This window comes from Atractosteus spatula, chromosome 12 (assembly GCF_055471065.1).
Source record: "Atractosteus spatula isolate fAtrSpa1 chromosome 12, fAtrSpa1.hap1, whole genome shotgun sequence".
Classification (NCBI taxonomy): Eukaryota; Metazoa; Chordata; class Actinopteri; order Semionotiformes; family Lepisosteidae; genus Atractosteus; species Atractosteus spatula.
The window spans coordinates 21,639,038-21,658,159 of record NC_142717.1 but is presented as its reverse complement, the minus strand read 5'-3'; the positions used below and the strand labels follow the sequence as shown (position 1 = coordinate 21,658,159).

At 40.0% G+C, this 19,122-nt stretch overlaps 1 protein-coding gene across 1 annotated transcript in view; it reads left to right on the top strand.

Moving 5' to 3' along the window:
* Window positions 1-19,122, top strand: part of LOC148822767 (ATP-binding cassette sub-family A member 13-like) — a 128,582-nt gene that overhangs the window by 59,122 nt on the left and 50,338 nt on the right. The window contains exon 25 of the mRNA XM_088929549.1: window positions 14,564-14,720. Coding sequence (XP_088785675.1) covers window positions 14,564-14,720 — 157 coding nt within the window. The remainder of the gene's footprint in view (window positions 1-14,563; window positions 14,721-19,122) is intronic.

Genomic DNA, 19,122 nt, shown 5'->3' with positions numbered 1-19,122 from the left:
CTGAAGTTTAGGGACTATTGGTATATACTGTATTTAATGGGATTTGTTCTGACAGTTGCTACAAGCCAAGCATTTTGATTAATGCTACAATGACAAAGAACTATTAATGACATGTGGGTGGCTATCCTGAATTAAGAAAAGAATATAATAGAGCAGGGATTGCAATCATCAGCTGCCAGACAGGTCTTTAAGGTGGTGTATTTGAGTTCTTTATTGTAGTATAAATGTAAATGGACCTTTTACCATTACAAATACAATTATTATTAAGCACATTCTCTTCAGAAATGGAAAGACTGGAAATTCAAAGCAATATCTAAAATGTAAAAGTCTTTCTCATGTTCATTGTGAATAGTGTTATACTGTACAGATGCAGCCATTCAAAATGCGCGGGCAATACCGCATTATTTTCCGGTACGCTGTACGCAGTCTACCGCAAGTTACCGGTAAATACCGCAAGTTACCGGTAAATACCGGTAGCAAAATAATAGTATCCGGAATTTCCGCAAGGTGGAGCTAATAAAGCTCAACCTCTCATGTTTGAGCTTTAACGAAGATATTACTAATAGTATTAATAATAAATGACCTTGGACAAGCTGTAAACTCAAAGTATTGCCCTGGTCCACATTCTTTTTTTCATTGACCGTCTTTGTAAAAGTAACACCACAGCATTTCGCAATCACGCATTTTTTTCCAATCATGCAAAGTACAGTAATTTTTGAGAATCGATTCACCATGCCTTACACATGCTCATAAAAGAGATTGATTTAGGAACATAAACATATTACCGTATGCAAACTGTACTGTATACAGTATGTATATGTATATTTAATGTCTTAACTGTGCCTGTTTAAGTATTGAATATTTATATGGAATTTTACCACTGAAGGGAAATCTTAGTGCCTGAGCATAAAAAGAATAGGAGCATACTGCAACGCGTGTGAAGGCCATAAACGATATTAATTTTGGAACATAAACATACAGTATATGGCTGGTCTCGGTACTTTAAAGAAAACATACACGAAACATGGTTTCATTATGACCAGAATCGGTCTTGAGATATTTTTAACTTGATTTACAGTATTTGAGAGGTATGTCTTGACACCGATACTACGTAAGTACTGCTCACGTACTGTATATGTTTCTAGGTTTATATTATGCATTTCATACGGTCAAATTACTTTTGAGCAACTGATAAGAAGCGCGAAACGGTATGCCCAGGGCGTTTTAGTTTCGTTTTGTGCGGGGACTGCTTTAACTATATCGCCGTGGATTGATTAGAGATATCAAGTACATACAAGTCATTTTTTAAATGTTGTAGTTTGTCTTGTAAAAATGTTACGAGAACATCATCTGTCAACAATTACACAGGTTCTGTTTCCATATTGCGGATTTTGGTTACGTAATATTATTTTCTAATTTCACGTTGTGAATATATGATTTGGGCAAACAGAGCCGCAAAGAAGTACATTATGGGTTGTTGTTTTTTTTTGCAGTTTTATCTAGAACAAGCGATGCTTAAACCTTTGTCTGATTCTTGTGAAACTATCCACACGACAGTTACCCACAGTAGGAGTTGACTTCAGTGATGTCACTGATGGGATGTTTCTAAAAATCCATCCTCTGTAAAACGTCTTCTCTAGTTGTCCTGCATATGTATTCGCTAATGAAGCTGTGTGTTCTGAGCCTGGATCTCTACATTTCTGTATGAACCAGCTTAGAGGGCTAAAGACAGCTTGTGTTTAAATTGAGTGTAAGGTAATTTATGCTTCTAAAGTCATGGTCAGCATTTATTATTGTACTGTGCTGTAAACTTGTTCTGTGCCTAGTCACATTATTTTATAGCGTTTTTATAGCGTTATCAAATCTGGTGGCGCTGTGTGTTAGTTTCCTGACTCCCATGTCACATGGTCTTTGATTGAATCCCATGGAACTACAGTATGACTTTATATTTTAACAAACATTTCTTTGAAAAAATGAAACGTTTCCCTTGGTCAGAGATTAAATAAAACCTCACTCGCACCAAACAAATTTATATTTCTAAATATCACAACATGATCGAATTTAAGTCTTTTTAATAACAATGAATAGTCACCTATGCGTTACAACATAAACATTTATATTGATTTGAATCGCGTTTTGATTTAAATCGTAAATGCGTGTTTAAATATATGTGTTTAAAGGCGATATACTGTATAAAAGCGCTGATTCTTATGGAGTGTGTTCCGCCGGGGATTCAAAAAATTTATTTTTTTTTAATCGCGTATCTAAGGAAAATTGCAGTATAACTTTGTTCATGCACAAACAGTGGCATGTTACATTATAATTTGGGTGTCTCTCCTTGCCAGAAAGCTCTAAATTGCATTTTGAGTGCGGTTTTTGACTTTTTCTAAATTGCAACCCATAAATAAAGCTGATAAAGCTTAGACTAACTGTATTCTAAACTGTATTACAATGTAAATTGCAAAAATGCACTTGGAATCTGTCCAAGCCCTCCTACGAAAATTATTTAAACTGCGACACTGATCATTCATCTCTAAATAAACTTTATTTTATATAGCGTTTTAGGCGAATAGGTAATTAGATTGCTCATAAACCTAATCGCTTTTTCTACATAAACACAGCGTGATTGCTCTCTGAAAATGCTTTTCCTTTATATTTAGGCTCAGATTTCAACTATAGATCGCATTATTATAAACTTTCTTGGAAAATGTATTTTATGTAAACCATGTTTGCTATTAATTCATTTAGGGCTAAAATACGTTCATTGTCTTCCAATCGAGTCGAGTTGACATTAGAAGCTTGCCACTCCCGGACTGTTACACCAACGCATTAGCATGTTAAAGCGACTTAATTGAGGTGCCCAGCTACCAGTTAACACTGTACTTCCTACTTTAAAAATACCTGTGAAACTGGTTTAATTCGTCACAGCCAGCACTCCTGCAGAGAGGGGGTTGTACTCGTAAAGTAGAAGCAGGCGAGATTTCCAGCGAAAGACACCTCCCCCCCAAAAACCCAGTAAGCAGTAAGGCTTTATGTTGAAAATTGAGGTGGATTTTGTTTATGATAAAGAGGATAAACTGGGATGGGAGGAGGGTTTGGTTTTGCATAAGGGGCGGGATTATGATAATTGGAGGAATTTGCGAGAGGATAATGGTTTGATATATTTGATTTTGTATTGTGGTCGTTATCTATGTTTTTGGTTGGTATTATGTTTATATGGTTGTTTTTGTTGGTTGGTTGTTATTATGGTTATTAATAATACGATCTATAGTTGAAATCTGAGCCTAAATAAAAAGAAAAAGCAAGTGATTAGGTTTATGAGCAATCTAATTACTTATTCGTTTAAAACACTATATAAAATAAAGTTTATTATTAATTTGCTGGACAGAGCGGTGAACATTTTTATGCATAAGACAAAGATAACGATCCTGATCAGTTTAGAAATCTGTGTACGCTGTAAGGTTTTTACTTCTTAAACTTTTAAAATACACGTTTCGAATAGAAAGAAATCCTCTTCCTGGTACAGTTGCATGAAGAGAGAGGCAAAACAGCCCTACACAGCCCTGTCGCAGTACACGAATATAATCATATCGTTATTAAATTCTTTAGATACGCGATTCCATATTATATTAGCAGAAAAGCTTAAACTACCACTTTTTCACACGCTATTTCACATGTTAGTTAAATTTAATTTATTTATATATTATATAGTTATATCTCTGACCAAGGGAAACGTCTCATTTTTTCAAAGAAATGTTTGTTCACAACGGCGACTGTCAGAAGATAGGACACAGCGGCTCAGGCAACCGCTGAATGGAAAAGGGGCACTTTAATGTTCTGTATGGCTAATACTAAAGCCAATACTAATATTCAATACTTTAATATCCTTTTCTGTATGTTTAACAATAGTGGGTACTGGCCTAATTCGTCCCTGCTCCCGTTGTTAGGTGTTAATGTGTTGTTAAGTGTGAATTTGTACCTGTTTCCCTGAGGTCTGGCTTTTTTTCTGGAAAACCATAACTGGTCTTGTCCAGATTGACTGTCGGCGCCCAGGTCTGACAGTGCTGCTCCAGCAGTGCCAGGTTCTGGCGCAGCCTCTGTTCTGTGGGCGACAGCGGGACCAGGTCGTCTGCACAGAGCAGGAACTCGATTTCCATAATTAATGCAGATCAGTAAATCAAGGGACAAAACAATTATTGCGCCCGGGTCCTCAATGGGCTTTGACGTGCTAATGCGTTGGTTTAACAGTCCGGGTGTGGCAAGCCTCTAATGTCTCCCGACTTTGAAAACCAAGTAATAACTTAACTATATGTGCAAACGTTTCATATGTTGCTGTTGTGGATGCCTGTGGAGTGTATCTTATTTGCCGCGCGCCCTCCCCCCCTCTTTCCCTCAATTCAATTCAATTCAAGGTGTTTTATTAGCATGTCAGATGGGTTCAATCAGTGTTGGGTATTTACTTTGCTTTGAGATTCCACTTTTAAAGGTGATATATACATTTTTGACTAAAATAAATTGATATCTTTGTCTTCTAAGTTCTCTGTGTACAGTGGAGCCTCCTGTCCAGCCAGCACATGTCCACAGACATTCACAACAGCGACATATCATAAAACGTTTGCACATATAGTGTGCAAAAATGCACTTTATTTACTAAAAATAAGACAGAGATACTGTATCAATTTATGTTGCATTGGCCTGATTATGATTAAAAAAACACATATAATTAAACACGCGTTTGCGATTTAAATCAAAACACGATTTAAATCAATATAAATGTTTATATTGTATCGCATACTGTCCAGCCTCCATTTCTCTATAAAAATTTACTCTATTACACACACACACAATAGAAGCAGGAAGCAGAAGCAGGGACCGTTGTCAGAAGGGAAGAAGGTGACTATTCATTGTTATCAAAAATGACTTAGAATCGATCATGTTGCGATATTTTGAAATATAAAAGTCAATTGATTGTCCATAATATCGCTATTCTATTTTTTCGAAGAAATGTTTGTTAAAAGAAAAGTCCAGCACCAGCTGGATTTGAACACACAACCCGTGAGTTGATAAGCGAACACGTAGACCAATAGGCTACAAGGGAAGTCGCATGAAGAGAGAGGCGAAACAGCCCTACACAGCCCTGTCGCAGTACACGAATATAATCATATCGTTATTAAATTCTTTAGATACGCGATTCCATATTATATTAGCAGAAAAGCTTAAAACTACCACTTTTTCACACGCTATTTCAAATGCTAGTTAAATACTTCGATGCTTGAAATGTTTAGGGAGAAATGGAATACCGGTGTGTATTTTTCCTTTAAAGTACCGATTCCTGGAATCTGACTGGCTGACACCCTTCTGAAGTGGTTCCATAAAATCTGGTATACGGAAAAGAAAGCATTGATAAAAAAAGCCTGGATTCTCATGTGTAGCGGCAATGCTTGTAATAAGACAGAGTTAAGCGTTGGTATGCTCCTAAAGGAGGCCCCATCTCACCCTCCATCTCTGTGGTGCAACCACAGAGAAAGAATTCATGCAAGTTGATTTAAGATGTTTTTCTTTTGATAAGAAGCAAGCTCCCAGACGGGGATGCACTTAGCTAAGTCTGGCTATCATGATCAATGGTCATCCACTGGCGCCTATCAGTCTAGGGAGTGCCGGATGGACATCTGGACTGCATTACTAAGTGTCAGGACTAAGTGACTCATATCTCACCTTGATCAACCAATCAGGGACTGGTAGGGCTGAGTAACCCACGTGGGACTCTGATGCCCATGGAACTTTCAGCCAATCAACAAGCTGAAGTTCCTCCAGGTAAAAACAGGCAACACAGGCCTGGAGATTCAGATTCAACAAGATTCAGATTCGGGAGATTCAGTAAGATTCTGGAGAGGATTCTGTGGACTGTTCTAAAGGGAATTCAAAGGAGAATTCCAGGGCAGGACGGCCCAGGAGCAGAAGGCTCCCAAGGGCAGGACAATCACGCAGCGCGCCTCCTGACCATCCCGAGACTCAGCCCGGACAACCACGGAACGGCCAGTGTGTCCGAGTGCCAGAACTTTCCTTTGTTCTAAGAGTCTAGAGTGGAGGTTGCCAGAGAGTAACCAGCAGCAGGCCTCGTGAACAGGTCGGAACTGTGGACAGCTGAATCGTTATTCAGAACTAGCGCTTCATCAGGAACGAACCGGTCCTCTTCCTGACTTGCTGGGACCCACAGTCATCTTTTCTCCTGTGCACAAACTTTGCTAGTTAAAACCAACACTAACTAGCCGGCCAGTGAGCATCTGCAGCGCACCGTCGCAAGCCGCACAGCACAACCTGGCACCGAGCCAGAGAGCGCGGATTGGACAGCAACAGCCTGCAACTGTTTCTTTGTGCCCGCAGGAGATCTGAATCCCCAGAGATTGGATGAGTATTCAACTTCAATGCATTACAGCTCGAGAATTCAATTGTTATCCCAACCAGTTGATATCAATTTAATTCCTAAGAGTTATGTACTTGTTTTGAGTATCTAATGTAGAAGTTGTAACCAAGTTCACTTTACGAAACGGTCTTAATGAATGATATACTGAACGTATGTCCTCTTGATATATGTAACTCTTCGTAACTGATTGAATATATATCTTTTGTATTCTGATAACCTTCTCGATAAGATCTGTTAGGTTTACATGCATATTCTATGTATTAATAAATGTATCCTCGTGTATTAGTACCTGTGTGTGTGCGTTGTTTGAGTTATGTCGCATGGTTGGATTCTAAAGCCATCAAAAGAATCAATTTTGTGATTTACTGCTACAATTAATAATTGTCTCAGTAAATGCCCAAACCCTACAGAACTGGTGCCTTCAGAGAGCCACTATGATTACATATTTGGCGTCCCTGAACGGCTATGAAACACTACATTTATGGCGTCCCTGGACCGGCGTGGCAAGACTGAAATGAATCAACCAAGCGGAATAATTCATATAAAACGCCGCGGGTTTCATACACGACAATACAGTGTGCTGAAAGCCGAAAGGAAAAAAGTTCCCCTTGCTCTTTAAGCAGTGCTTGATTGTTTTGTGATCTTTTGCAATCTACCGGGTTGATTGCATACTTGATCTTGTGGTTTTCTGTGGTAAAACTGTGATTTCGTACTTAAAAGTAATACTCTTTAAGTTTAACGATGGTTGCTAAAAGGTCTGAATTCGAGTCGCTATTAAGCACTCTCTCTAGCAGCGACAAGTCTGACCACGATCTCTTCCATATCTCCGTCAGCGGAGAAGCTAGAAGAATAAATCTCCATTCTCTGAGAGAGCTAGCGAAGGACATAGAGAGATTTGACCCCGCAGTGTCAGAGAATAATATCGAGAGTTATATTCAAGACCTCAGGTATAACCTGCAGTTCCTGCCAAACGCCACAGAACAGGAGAAAGTGTTTCTGGTCAGGAAAACTACCAGCAGAGCTGTACATGAGTGGATGGCTAGGCAGATGAAAGAAGTCTGTAATGACTTTGAGCAGCTATGTCAAGCACTTATCGAAGAATACAGTGCGTTTATTGACCCGACTGCCGCGATAGCCGCCGCCCTTAACATTAAGCACGAGAGAGCAGAGTCCCCTCGCGAATATTACGAGAGACTTAGACGAACTTATTTTGCAGGGCGAAATTATGAGGGTTGCGAAGAGAACACACATTTCAAGGGTTTATTCATTGCGAATCTCCACCCGTCAGTCAGAAAGATGATCTTAATGCATACAGATGCACAGACCATGAAAATGACTGATATTAAGAGATTCGCGCAGAAAGCCTGGGAGTATGATGTCCAAAGTCGCTCTGAGCAAAAAGCTGCTAAAGCGACTGTGTTCGCCGTCAGAGCCAGCAGGGTTAATTCCCCCCTGCTCGAAGGAGCACAGGCTCCTGAGCTGGCTAAGCCCCGTTCCAAAGCACTCACACAGGACCGCACCCAGCGTCCTAAGTGCCATGAGAACACCGGGGAAGGGAAAGGGCTAGAAAAGGCTGAACAAAAGGATTCAGTAGCCACCCGCCTGGCCAGGCTTGAACAAGCTTTATTAGGACAGGGACAACCGCTCCCCAAGGCTGCCGGAAGCGTGAATGAGCTGATACTCTCCACTGGAGGAGGCGGAGACCCGCCCCCTCTCACTCCCTCAGTCTATCTGATTGAGCGGAAGGGTTCCTGCCAGGATGAGGTCAGCCACTCCCAAGCGAGTGCTGACTCCACCCCTGAAGTCACAGAGCAGGCAGTAAAACACGGAGGAAAAGCAGGAAGCTTTTACCTCAAGGCTGCCATGGGAGATGTCTTACCCAGTGAGACACTGATTGACACTGAGGTTGAAAGGTGTTTGATGTCACACGGCAAGCTCAAACGGGTTGAAAAAGAAAAGGGCATGCGACTCAGAGAGGAACCTTTGGTGGATCACCAGAAAGGCAAAGTGTGGAAACAGGTCAAGGCTCCTAAGCCTTCTGTACAGAAGGAAAGGGGGGCCAAGAGGCAGACTGTGCTCACACAGTGCCCACCGAACACAGAAGCCTATGTGGAGATTCCCTCTGTTCCCTCTGGACAAGAAATAAAAATATTTTCTTGTTCCCCGGATATACAGGGAAGTCGTGTCCCGGCTGAGGTCACAACAGCCTCCCTGCCACAGGAGCGGTGCTCCAAGCAGCCGCCTGATCCACCAGGTAAAGCACACCCCTTTTACATCCCTAAAGAGGAGCAGATCTCCCCACCTGGCGATGAAAAGGAGCTTTCCCTGTGCACCCTGGCACCCAAGAGGGGTCAGGACCACCACCCTGCAGTGGTGGAAGGGATCCAGATGGCAGGAGAGCAGGTTGGTGATGTAGCCCTCGCCCTTAGCCCTGAGAGGTCCTCTATTAGTGAGGATCTGCTTGAGCAGCTGTCACAGGGCCACCGCCAGGTGCCCCTGGTGCAACATTCACAGGTTAGACAGGAGGTCCAGCTGGACGCTGAGACTACTGCGCTGTGGACACACCTGATCCCAGATGCCGATTCCCTCTGCTGTGACCCAGGGAACCTGCAGTCAGGTAACATTATTTCTCACAACTACCAGGTAGTGAGTGAGACTGACCTGATTGTTCCTGCCTCGACAGCAGGGTTGCCAACACACCCAGTCCCCCAGAAGGGACAGGGAATGAAAGCCGAGCCGGTTTTCTTACAGCCACCAGCTCAGTCTGTCAGTCTGAGTCTGACCAACAGTGGTTCACCCAGACTGGAGCTGGATGGTCAAGTCACCCGCCTGCCAGTGCAGGACATCGCAAAGAGGGGTGTCAGAATCCCCGCCTGCACTGACATGGGCCTGGTGGGTGATAGTAAGTTCAAAGACAATGAACTAGCTATCCCAGTGCTGGGGCAGCTCCCTGAACCCCTAGCGAGGAAAGGGGGGAGCGAGCAGGTGTCCTACACCCACGCCCAGCGAACGATTGTAAACATGCCGATAGAGGGATTCCTCAATCAGGAAGTGTGCAGGGTGGACCTGAACAGTGAGAATGGGATAACAATCCCAGATCACTCAGGTGCTCCAGATGACCACTCAGCCGAGGGTCAGGTATGCTCCACCGCTGCACCGCCCCCTGCAGGGTTCCTAGAGCACAGGCATGAACAAATCGAAAAAGCAGATGCCCTGGAAAAGGAGGAGCAGCATCAGCAGCTGTGTCAGATCTCCCCAGATTTCCAGGATGTTGGTGCCCAAGATGCCACATGGCATACTGAGAAAGACACCATGTACACGCTGCGCCAGCTTAGAAAGGCAACAGTCACTCAGAAGGAGATGACTGGGATCAGCCACCCGAAAAGACTTTTGGGAAGACTGATTGCTGCCGCCACTGTTGCACGTTTGCTTTTTCTGGTAGGTTTGTGTGCTGCTGGCACTCTCACCCTGACTGCCCCAAGAAGGCAGGTGTCAGAGATGCCAGAGGGTAGTGACAGACTGTATCGACAGCAGCAAAAGTTGGAAAGCTTAGGGAAAACCCTACAGGCAACTTCCTATGCAACAGGGTTAAACCTTATTCCCCAACCAGTGGACATGATTGTTGGTGTTATACAGTGGGTTTATGCTTGTGTGCAACAGGCCAGAATGTTGACACAAGACCTGTTAAGGGAGTTTAGTGCCACTGTAGCCAGTCTAGCCACGGCACAATTCCCAACCCACTTGATTCCACTCTTCTCAGTAGAGGAGTATGTGACATTAACCCCATCGCTCATAGCTCACCCAGAAGGCAATCCAAGATTGAATTCGGTTCCAAATCTTGAGATGGGTATGGCTACCAAAGCTATCCATTGGCTGTGTCTAAACGATTCACCAATGAAGGGTGTAAAGCTACTAACGAGCAGAGGAAGGTTAATGAACCCCATGAAGAGCAGGTGGGAAGTAAATGGCTGGTCAGCACACCACGTTTAACTGACACTGTGACTTGTGACAGGCATGATGCAGCTACCTAATAAAACAGTTCCTTTAAGTTCCTGAGGAGGCCATAGTACAGCATGGTAACTTAACACTGTACGGTCTAGAACCAGACAACATAAGACCAAACTTGAGGTCATGGATGCCTTCAGGTGCCACACTAAGGAATTGGATAGAAATCCAAGAAACAGTAAGCCCTGAAGAGGTACAGGTAGTTAGTTTGCTTTAATGGAACAAACCTCCAAACCACCCTAGCAGATACCCAACACAGGTGTTGTGGTTTATCGGGGGGCTGGGAACAGGAACTGGTGTTATTGTAACACTGCTGCCGGGTAGCTGGATCATGACTGACAGTGTACTCTGAATGATGTACTCTTACATCAAGATGTACTCCGGGTAGCATGAATGAGTCAAAGGTAGCATGCCAAAAGAAAGGAAGTGACTTCTCCCCAAATATCTACCACAGAGGTATCAGATATTGACAGTGAACTTCCTGATGTGTAATTCCTAGACTTAGATAATGTCTCCTACCGTGTTTATACATACTCCAGATGTTATTCATCCTGTTTGTATCCAATGCTGGTTCCGGTATGAATTCTCGAGGAGTAATGTAGACATTTAAGATTAATGTTCTAATGGCAAGGGACATCACTTAACTCTGTTTTGTTTTGAAGGCAACAACGCCTCAGGACCTCGTGACCTTCAAAAAGGGGGGATATGTAGCGGCAATGCTTGTAATAAGACAGAGTTAAGCGTTGGTATGCTCCTAAAGGAGGCCCCATCTCACCCTCCATCTCTGTGGTGCAACCACAGAGAAAGAATTCATGCAAGTTGATTTAAGATGTTTTTCTTTTGATAAGAAGCAAGCTCCCAGACGGGGATGCACTTAGCTAAGTCTGGCTATCATGATCAATGGTCATCCACTGGCGCCTATCAGTCTAGGGAGTGCCGGATGGACATCTGGACTGCATTACTAAGTGTCAGGACTAAGTGACTCATATCTCACCTTGATCAACCAATCAGGGACTGGTAGGGCTGAGTAACCCACGTGGGACTCTGATGCCCATGGAACTTTCAGCCAATCAACAAGCTGAAGTTCCTCCAGGTAAAAACAGGCAACACAGGCCTGGAGATTCAGATTCAACAAGATTCAGATTCGGGAGATTCAGTAAGATTCTGGAGAGGATTCTGTGGACTGTTCTAAAGGGAATTCAAAGGAGAATTCCAGGGCAGGACGGCCCAGGAGCAGAAGGCTCCCAAGGGCAGGACAATCACGCAGCGCGCCTCCTGACCATCCCGAGACTCAGCCCGGACAACCACGGAACGGCCAGTGTGTCCGAGTGCCAGAACTTTCCTTTGTTCTAAGAGTCTAGAGTGGAGGTTGCCAGAGAGTAACCAGCAGCAGGCCTCGTGAACAGGTCGGAACTGTGGACAGCTGAATCATTATTCAGAACTAGCGCTTCATCAGGAACGAACCGGTCCTCTTCCTGACTTGCTGGGACCCACAGTCATCTTTTCTCCTGTGCACAAACTTTGCTAGTTAAAACCAACACTAACTAGCCGGCCAGTGAGCATCTGCAGCGCACCGTCGCAAGCCGCACAGCACAACCTGGCACCGAGCCAGAGAGCGCGGATTGGACAGCAACAGCCTGCAACTGTTTCTTTGTGCCCGCAGGAGATCTGAATCCCCAGAGATTGGATGAGTATTCAACTTCAATGCATTACAGCTCGAGAATTCAATTGTTATCCCAACCAGTTGATATCAATTTAATTCCTAAGAGTTATGTACTTGTTTTGAGTATCTAATGTAGAAGTTGTAACCAAGTTCACTTTACGAAACGGTCTTAATGAATGATATACTGAACGTATGTCCTCTTGATATATGTAACTCTTCGTAACTGATTGAATATATATCTTTTGTATTCTGATAACCTTCTCGATAAGATCTGTTAGGTTTACATGCATATTCTATGTATTAATAAATGTATCCTCGTGTATTAGTACCTGTGTGTGTGCGTTGTTTGAGTTATGTCGCATGGTTGGATTCTAAAGCCATCAAAAGAATCAATTTTGTGATTTACTGCTACAATTAATAATTGTCTCAGTAAATGCCCAAACCCTACAGAACTGGTGCCTTCAGAGAGCCACTATGATTACATATTTGGCGTCCCTGAACGGCTATGAAACACTACACATGTATCTCATACAAGTATCTTTTAATACAGTCTTTGCTGTGCTCTTGAGGATCCTTGTGATATTTTGAGCTCTAGTTGAATGATAAGTGTCGCATTTTAAATCATTTTCGTAGTTAGAAATTATGAAACGCCCTGTTAAAAGCAAGGGAGTTTTTATGCCCGTTGAAGTAAAACAAAATGCCTGACAAAGTATGGCTTGGACAGATTCCAAGTGCTTGTACAAATGTGCTAAAGAAATTATACTTTGAGTATACAGCTTGTCCAAAGTCATTCATTATTAATACTATTAGTAATATCTTCGGTAAAGGCTTTGATGCATAAATATTTCTGATAAAGGTAGGTTGTGTACTTTTGTCCAGCTGAGCAATCTTGCTTTCATAAAATATATACGCGATTCAATATTATATTCCCTTTTAATCAAATTCTAAAAGTATGCCTGTTGACTCCGGTATCTCTTTAGTTAAAGACTTCGATGCTTAAAATGTTTAGGGAGAAATGGAATACTGGTGTGTATTTTTTCTTTAAAGTACCAAGACCAGCCATATACTGTATGTTTATGTTCCAAAATTAATATCGTTTATGGCCTTCACACGCGTTACAGTATGCTCCTATTCTTTTTATGCTCAGCTACTAAGATTTCCCTTCAGTGGTAAAATTCAATATCTACAACGGGCACAGCAAAGACGTTTACTGTAAGTCTTTCTACGACAGACCAACGGACCACGAGTGCCCCTGTCGGTCAACCAATCACGTACTGCGGTGCCGCGCGTCATCTTGCATCACAATGCGCGACGCCACCTGCAGTACGTGTCTGTAACGCGCACTTTGAATGGCTGCATCTGTATATAGTAGTGCTAAAGTATATACAACAAAGATTCTTAGGGAAACTAGAATTAAGAATTTATATCCATATTCTGTACTTTTTATCCCTCTTCATAAATCATAAAAAAACATATCTTCTTTAGTTTGGATTTTGGTAAAATATTAAGGAAACAGATAAGAACAGACTAAATTTCCATGTGTGATGTTTATTGGTAAATTTCTATCATAAAAGGATTGATGTGTAATGTCATCTGTAATTAAAATGGCTTTATCTGGCTTTATTTTTTATTTTATCTTTATCTATAAAATAAAAAAATATTTTATTATAAAAGATGTGAACTACACAAAAGTCAAAGTCTATGATCTGCAAAATATTTTGTTTCCTTGTACCTCCATGCATCACCTTCTTCTCCCTTTTTTGTGTTTTTTTCTGCTTTAAATATCTATTTCCTCAGGCGTGACATTAGGTAAAGGGAACAAATTGAGATGGCAAAAGTGGTATTGATTGACTTCAGTCCATGTTTATAAAGACACTGTCCAGATGCCCTGTTAGTGGTTTGGAGAGTTGCCCATCAATTAGGAGGTGTTTGGGTCAAAACCAAGAAGAGACAGTGTGAATCTGTCCATTTTAAAAATAAGCTTTTATTATGGAATAATAACTAATAACACTATTGACACAGGGAATATTTTTGGAATAATTGGTTCAAATTATTGGGTAGCACTATCCTCCTTGAAAGTCACTATCTACAGAACCATTACCTTTTTACTCCTTTCGTAGAACAGAAATCAGAGTGGGAACATACAGTACCAAGATAGACAATAAACATTTTTCGTTATTTATTTAAACAAAGTCTCTATGGAAATCACCTGTACATTTAATTTTGTACTAACAATGACATTCTTTTACAATTTTATTTTTGAAGGCTCCTGCAGTGATATTGAACTCCTGACTCCAGTGGGGTTTCCAGATGTCTGCATCTCCTCAATAGCTTAAACTTTTTCATTGATTGAGTGTATGGAAGCCCAAGTGCAATGAAAACTAAATGACCTTGTAGTCCCCATGTACTTAAGTAATGCACTCCAGATGTACTGTGTCATGACAGATTATGTTAATTGTTGTTGTTTTTAGGTTTTCAACACTGTCATGGATGTACCTTGTTTCTCAGTTGTTCTCCAGCCCAGACATTGCTTTCATTGCCTACATCTCTGTGAACTTTGTCTTCGGGCTTGGCACAGTGTTCCTTAGCTTTCTACCTCGCTTCCTGGCTCTTCTGTCTTACAAACAGGTCAGTTTTCTATATTTTTCCCAACTCCTTAAGAAATTATCTATTAAGAGGTACAGTAGCAAACAGGATGTACAGTAAATGTATCTGATATGTACCAAAACTACCGTACTGATAAAAATGTCAAATTTGAAATTCAAGAATTGCAAGCAGTCATTCATTCCACATCAACTACATATTGCACTACAACAGCAACATGGAAGGGCTATGTTTGTAAGGGTTTTGATTAAATCACTGTTCTCTTAACAGAAGAATGTTATATACATACAGATTAGAAGAATGACTAATCTATGACATACTGAAACCTTGTATGTGTCTAACAGCTCTCAAGAGCATCTGCCATTCCACAAAAAGCAGAATACAAATCATTGAAAAAATAACGTTTAAGATGTGTAGCCCATCAGCACCTGTGACTCATACATTGTTCTTCTTTTTTTCTATTTCTTGGATCTTGAGTGATGCTTCAATAAACAATGCTGCTTACACACAATGAGACCTCTTGCTGATGTGTAATTTTCATTAAGCTGTTAGGTTGTTAGATGTGTTGGAGTACTATGCATTTTGATATTTTTTGTTCCCAAACAAGGGAAAACAATATGAAGTGTCTTTTCAAGTATGTTGATAAAAAGCCTAATAAAGCTTTGAAGGAATAGTCACATACAGTATGTTCTTGTCTTCAGAATGGAAAAGAGGTTATGGCAGTATTAATTTACAGTTACTTGATGTCCAAAATATTTTTAAACAAATTTGATATTTCTTTGCCATTTCAAATTTTTGCTTGACATGTCAGTGCCATGTGCTCATAAAAGCTCAGCTTCTTTAAAATTTTGAAATAAAGAATTGAGTGTGCATTAAATTATTCGAAATTAACTGAAGTCCAGTGGTCATAATTACAACATGCAATGGAAAAAATCCCCTTTTTTGCCAATTCATAAAAGAATTGAAAATGACTCCATTATTAAAATACAAATGTCCATATTTTCTATTCATACTACTTTTTACCTATGTTTTAAATTACAGTTGCTGAAACATAATTACTCTAAAATAAATAATCCCTAAAATAAGCATTAATAATGAATCTACCTAAATCCCCAATAATTAAATTCACAACCTACACCTAACACTCTATCTTTGCATTTTAGCTCAAACACCAATCAAATATAAAATCTAATCCTGGCGTTATCACAGCACTACTTAGAACATTGAAGCTGCCCCTAACTCTAACTTTAAAACCAGCACAAACATTATCCCCAAATTCTACCTTTATGCAAGTTACTAATTTAACTTAACTGGTATAATCTAGCCATTTGAATGTAACTCTAGCTCATTCTTAACCCTAACCACAGACCTCATGGAAACCTCATAATATTTTATTTAATCAATTGTGAATTCTAGCCCAGTATAGTACTCTTAACGTAGTTAATACTCTAAGTATAGGATTATGTCCTATCCTATATCTCCAATGTTATAATGCTAACATTAGGCCAAAAAACATAAATTTCCAGTAATTGTACACACTGTAGCTCTGGAAAGTATTTTTTTTTTGTTTTTACAGTACTTTACCTTTTGTCTTAGCACATTTGTATTGCATTCTGTTTTAGTATCAGAGGTTTTCCAACATTAAATTTATTGCTGGGTTTTCAATTTTCTTTCAATGTGCAATTTTCATCCAAGCATTCAAGGTCTCATCCGAAATATCTCTGAGAAAAGGCAATAAATTGCCATCTTTTTTAAACTATCTCCTGTTAGACCTTAGAGTTAGAAGAGTGGTCAGATTCTGATAACTACAGTACTGTACCTCTGCACAGACTTTAAAATAATCTAGTTCTCACTTCCAACATGTCAACAATGTGCTTCTATTGTACATAAAGCTAGAAGAAAATGACATTAAATGGTGTACCATGTTTATGGATGACATATAGAATGTTCCATATACAGTACATCCATGTACTGTAAAAGTGCACAGACTGTATAAAAGCTGTGATTCAGCAAGATTTGGATGAAATTAGATATATTTTAAAAAATATGTTATGCCAGCTAGAATATTTCCATTTAAAAAACATGGTGTTCTGATTATCATTCCAAGACTGTGTTTTTTATTCAGAGGGATGGAATTCAAACTGTTTGAATAGGGCTTGGTTTTGAAAAGGGCTTTTGAGGAGTTTGTAGTTAAAATACTATACTACAATTTCAAGTTGGACATCTTTAAGGGTGGTGACAGTGCACATACTGTATTTTTGTGTTCTCTATGCTACCACCAAGTGTGGGGTGCAACAGATACAGATGTTCTTGACTCATTTGCCGTAAGTTCTTTCATAACTGACTGGTTCCCAAAACTAGTCCTTGGGGAGCCTTGTGTCTACTGGTTCTCAAACCAGACAAAATGGTAATCATTGTTATTAACGGGTGCCTTTAACTGATCAGTCTGCCTGTTTGGATATTAAATTCTTTAGGGTTTCGTTACTCATATTGTATATTGTTCCAACACTTTCAGCAAACAGAACCTGAATAAGATTTCTTAAGAAAAATCAGCTTAAGAATTTACTTAGTTCTGTCTAAATAACTAAATAACAAGAGGAAATGAAAATGTACTGTATCTGACACAGACTTTTTTTTTGCTTCTGGTCCAACTGGCTACGTTTCAGCACATCGTTGGTATTGGTTTGTATTTGATTCCAATTACAAATACCATTCTATTTTTGAAGAGCAGAATACACATTAAAAATTGCCAAAATACAAATATAAATTCAATTAGGCAGTGATTAAGAACTAACCTGAACATAAAAAACAGAAGACACGAGAAGTCCCTCAAGGAGCCCTTACAGTTGGGAACCAGTCTTAACTAATTCAAAAGTGTTTAATCTTTAAAATAGTGCAATTAAGTGCTGCCAAATCTATTTTCTTTTCCCTGTTTTATTTCTATGCTAAATTAATTATATTAAAACACCCAACGATAATCAGGTATATTTCCCCTATCTATAGTTTTACCCAAAGTTTTAGAATTATAAAACAAATAGACAGATCCAAACACCCATCAATGGGTGAATTGACAGTCTATAATTTTAGATTCCATTATGCAGTGTTATCTAACACAATTTTCGCAAATGAATTATGCAGCAGCCTCTGCTAACATTACACAAATGTTTAATTAACTGAAGTGCTCCCCAAGGTTCCTATTCATCTGTAACAACACTAATCTCTGTATCATAAATTCAAAGAGCATTGAGATGATACACACCTGGCTATTATTGAACAGTTTAAAAAGCTTAACTTGCTTTGTTTTAAAGCCAGCAGAAAGGAATACACACCGGCACCTAAATGTACTATTTAAACGTGAAATATACTTTGAAATTAAACACATTGTCTTGCAAAATTATTTACATCCTTCCAATGATGTGCTATTTTGTTGAATTAGAAATGATACAGTATATACACAGTTTTTACAGTGAATATTTCAAAACATGAATGCGAAAACTGAACTTTCATGGGTGAAAGAAGTTAAATGTCAGCATGAACTTGAAAAAAACAATGCTGATTGCATAAATATTCACACCTTTTCTGTGGCAAACCTAAATTACTTCAGGTGCACACAATTAGTTGAATAGCATCTGTCTGTGTACAATAAAAGTGTCTGTGATTTCAGAATAAATTCACTTGTCTTCCTAAGGGCCCTTAATCAGGTAGTAAATTTCAATCAAAGATCAACCCTGAAAACCAAGGAACTCTCAAAACCTCTCAGAGATAATATTGTATAAGGGCAGAAATTACAAAAAAGGGTTTAAAAAATCAAAGGTACCGAATGTCACTTTGAGCATGGTGGAGTCAATCAAGAAGAGGAAAAGCCTACCACCCAGACAAAATCAACTCAAATGCGCATGTAGTTCTCATCAGAGATTTTCAGTGATACTGCAAAGTTGCTAGAATGTTTTGCTTTAGATGAAACAGAATTGGAATGTTTTGGTCTCTGGCACAAACCCAACACAGTGCATCACCCAGTCAATATCATCCCTAATGTCAGGCATTATAAGGTGGCAGAATTATGTTATGGCACTGCTTTTCATCATCCGAGGAACTGGAAAGATTATCAAGATAAAGGGAAAAATGGATAGAGTACAGGAAAATCCTAAAGGAAAACCTAGTTCAGTCTGCTAAATATGCCAAATACAGGAACAAAATATTCACCATTTATCAAGACCCCACACCACAAGATCAAAGCTGAACAGAAGAGAAGAAAGCAAATGTCTTTGAGTGGGCCAGTCAAATCCTATACAAAATCTGTGACAAGACTTTTAAACTTAAAATCCCCAATGCATGTGCGAAGTTGGTAGAGGCTTATCCACAAAGACCCGAAGCTGTAATTACTACCAAAGGTGCTTCCTCAAAGTATTGGCTCAGGGTGTGAATA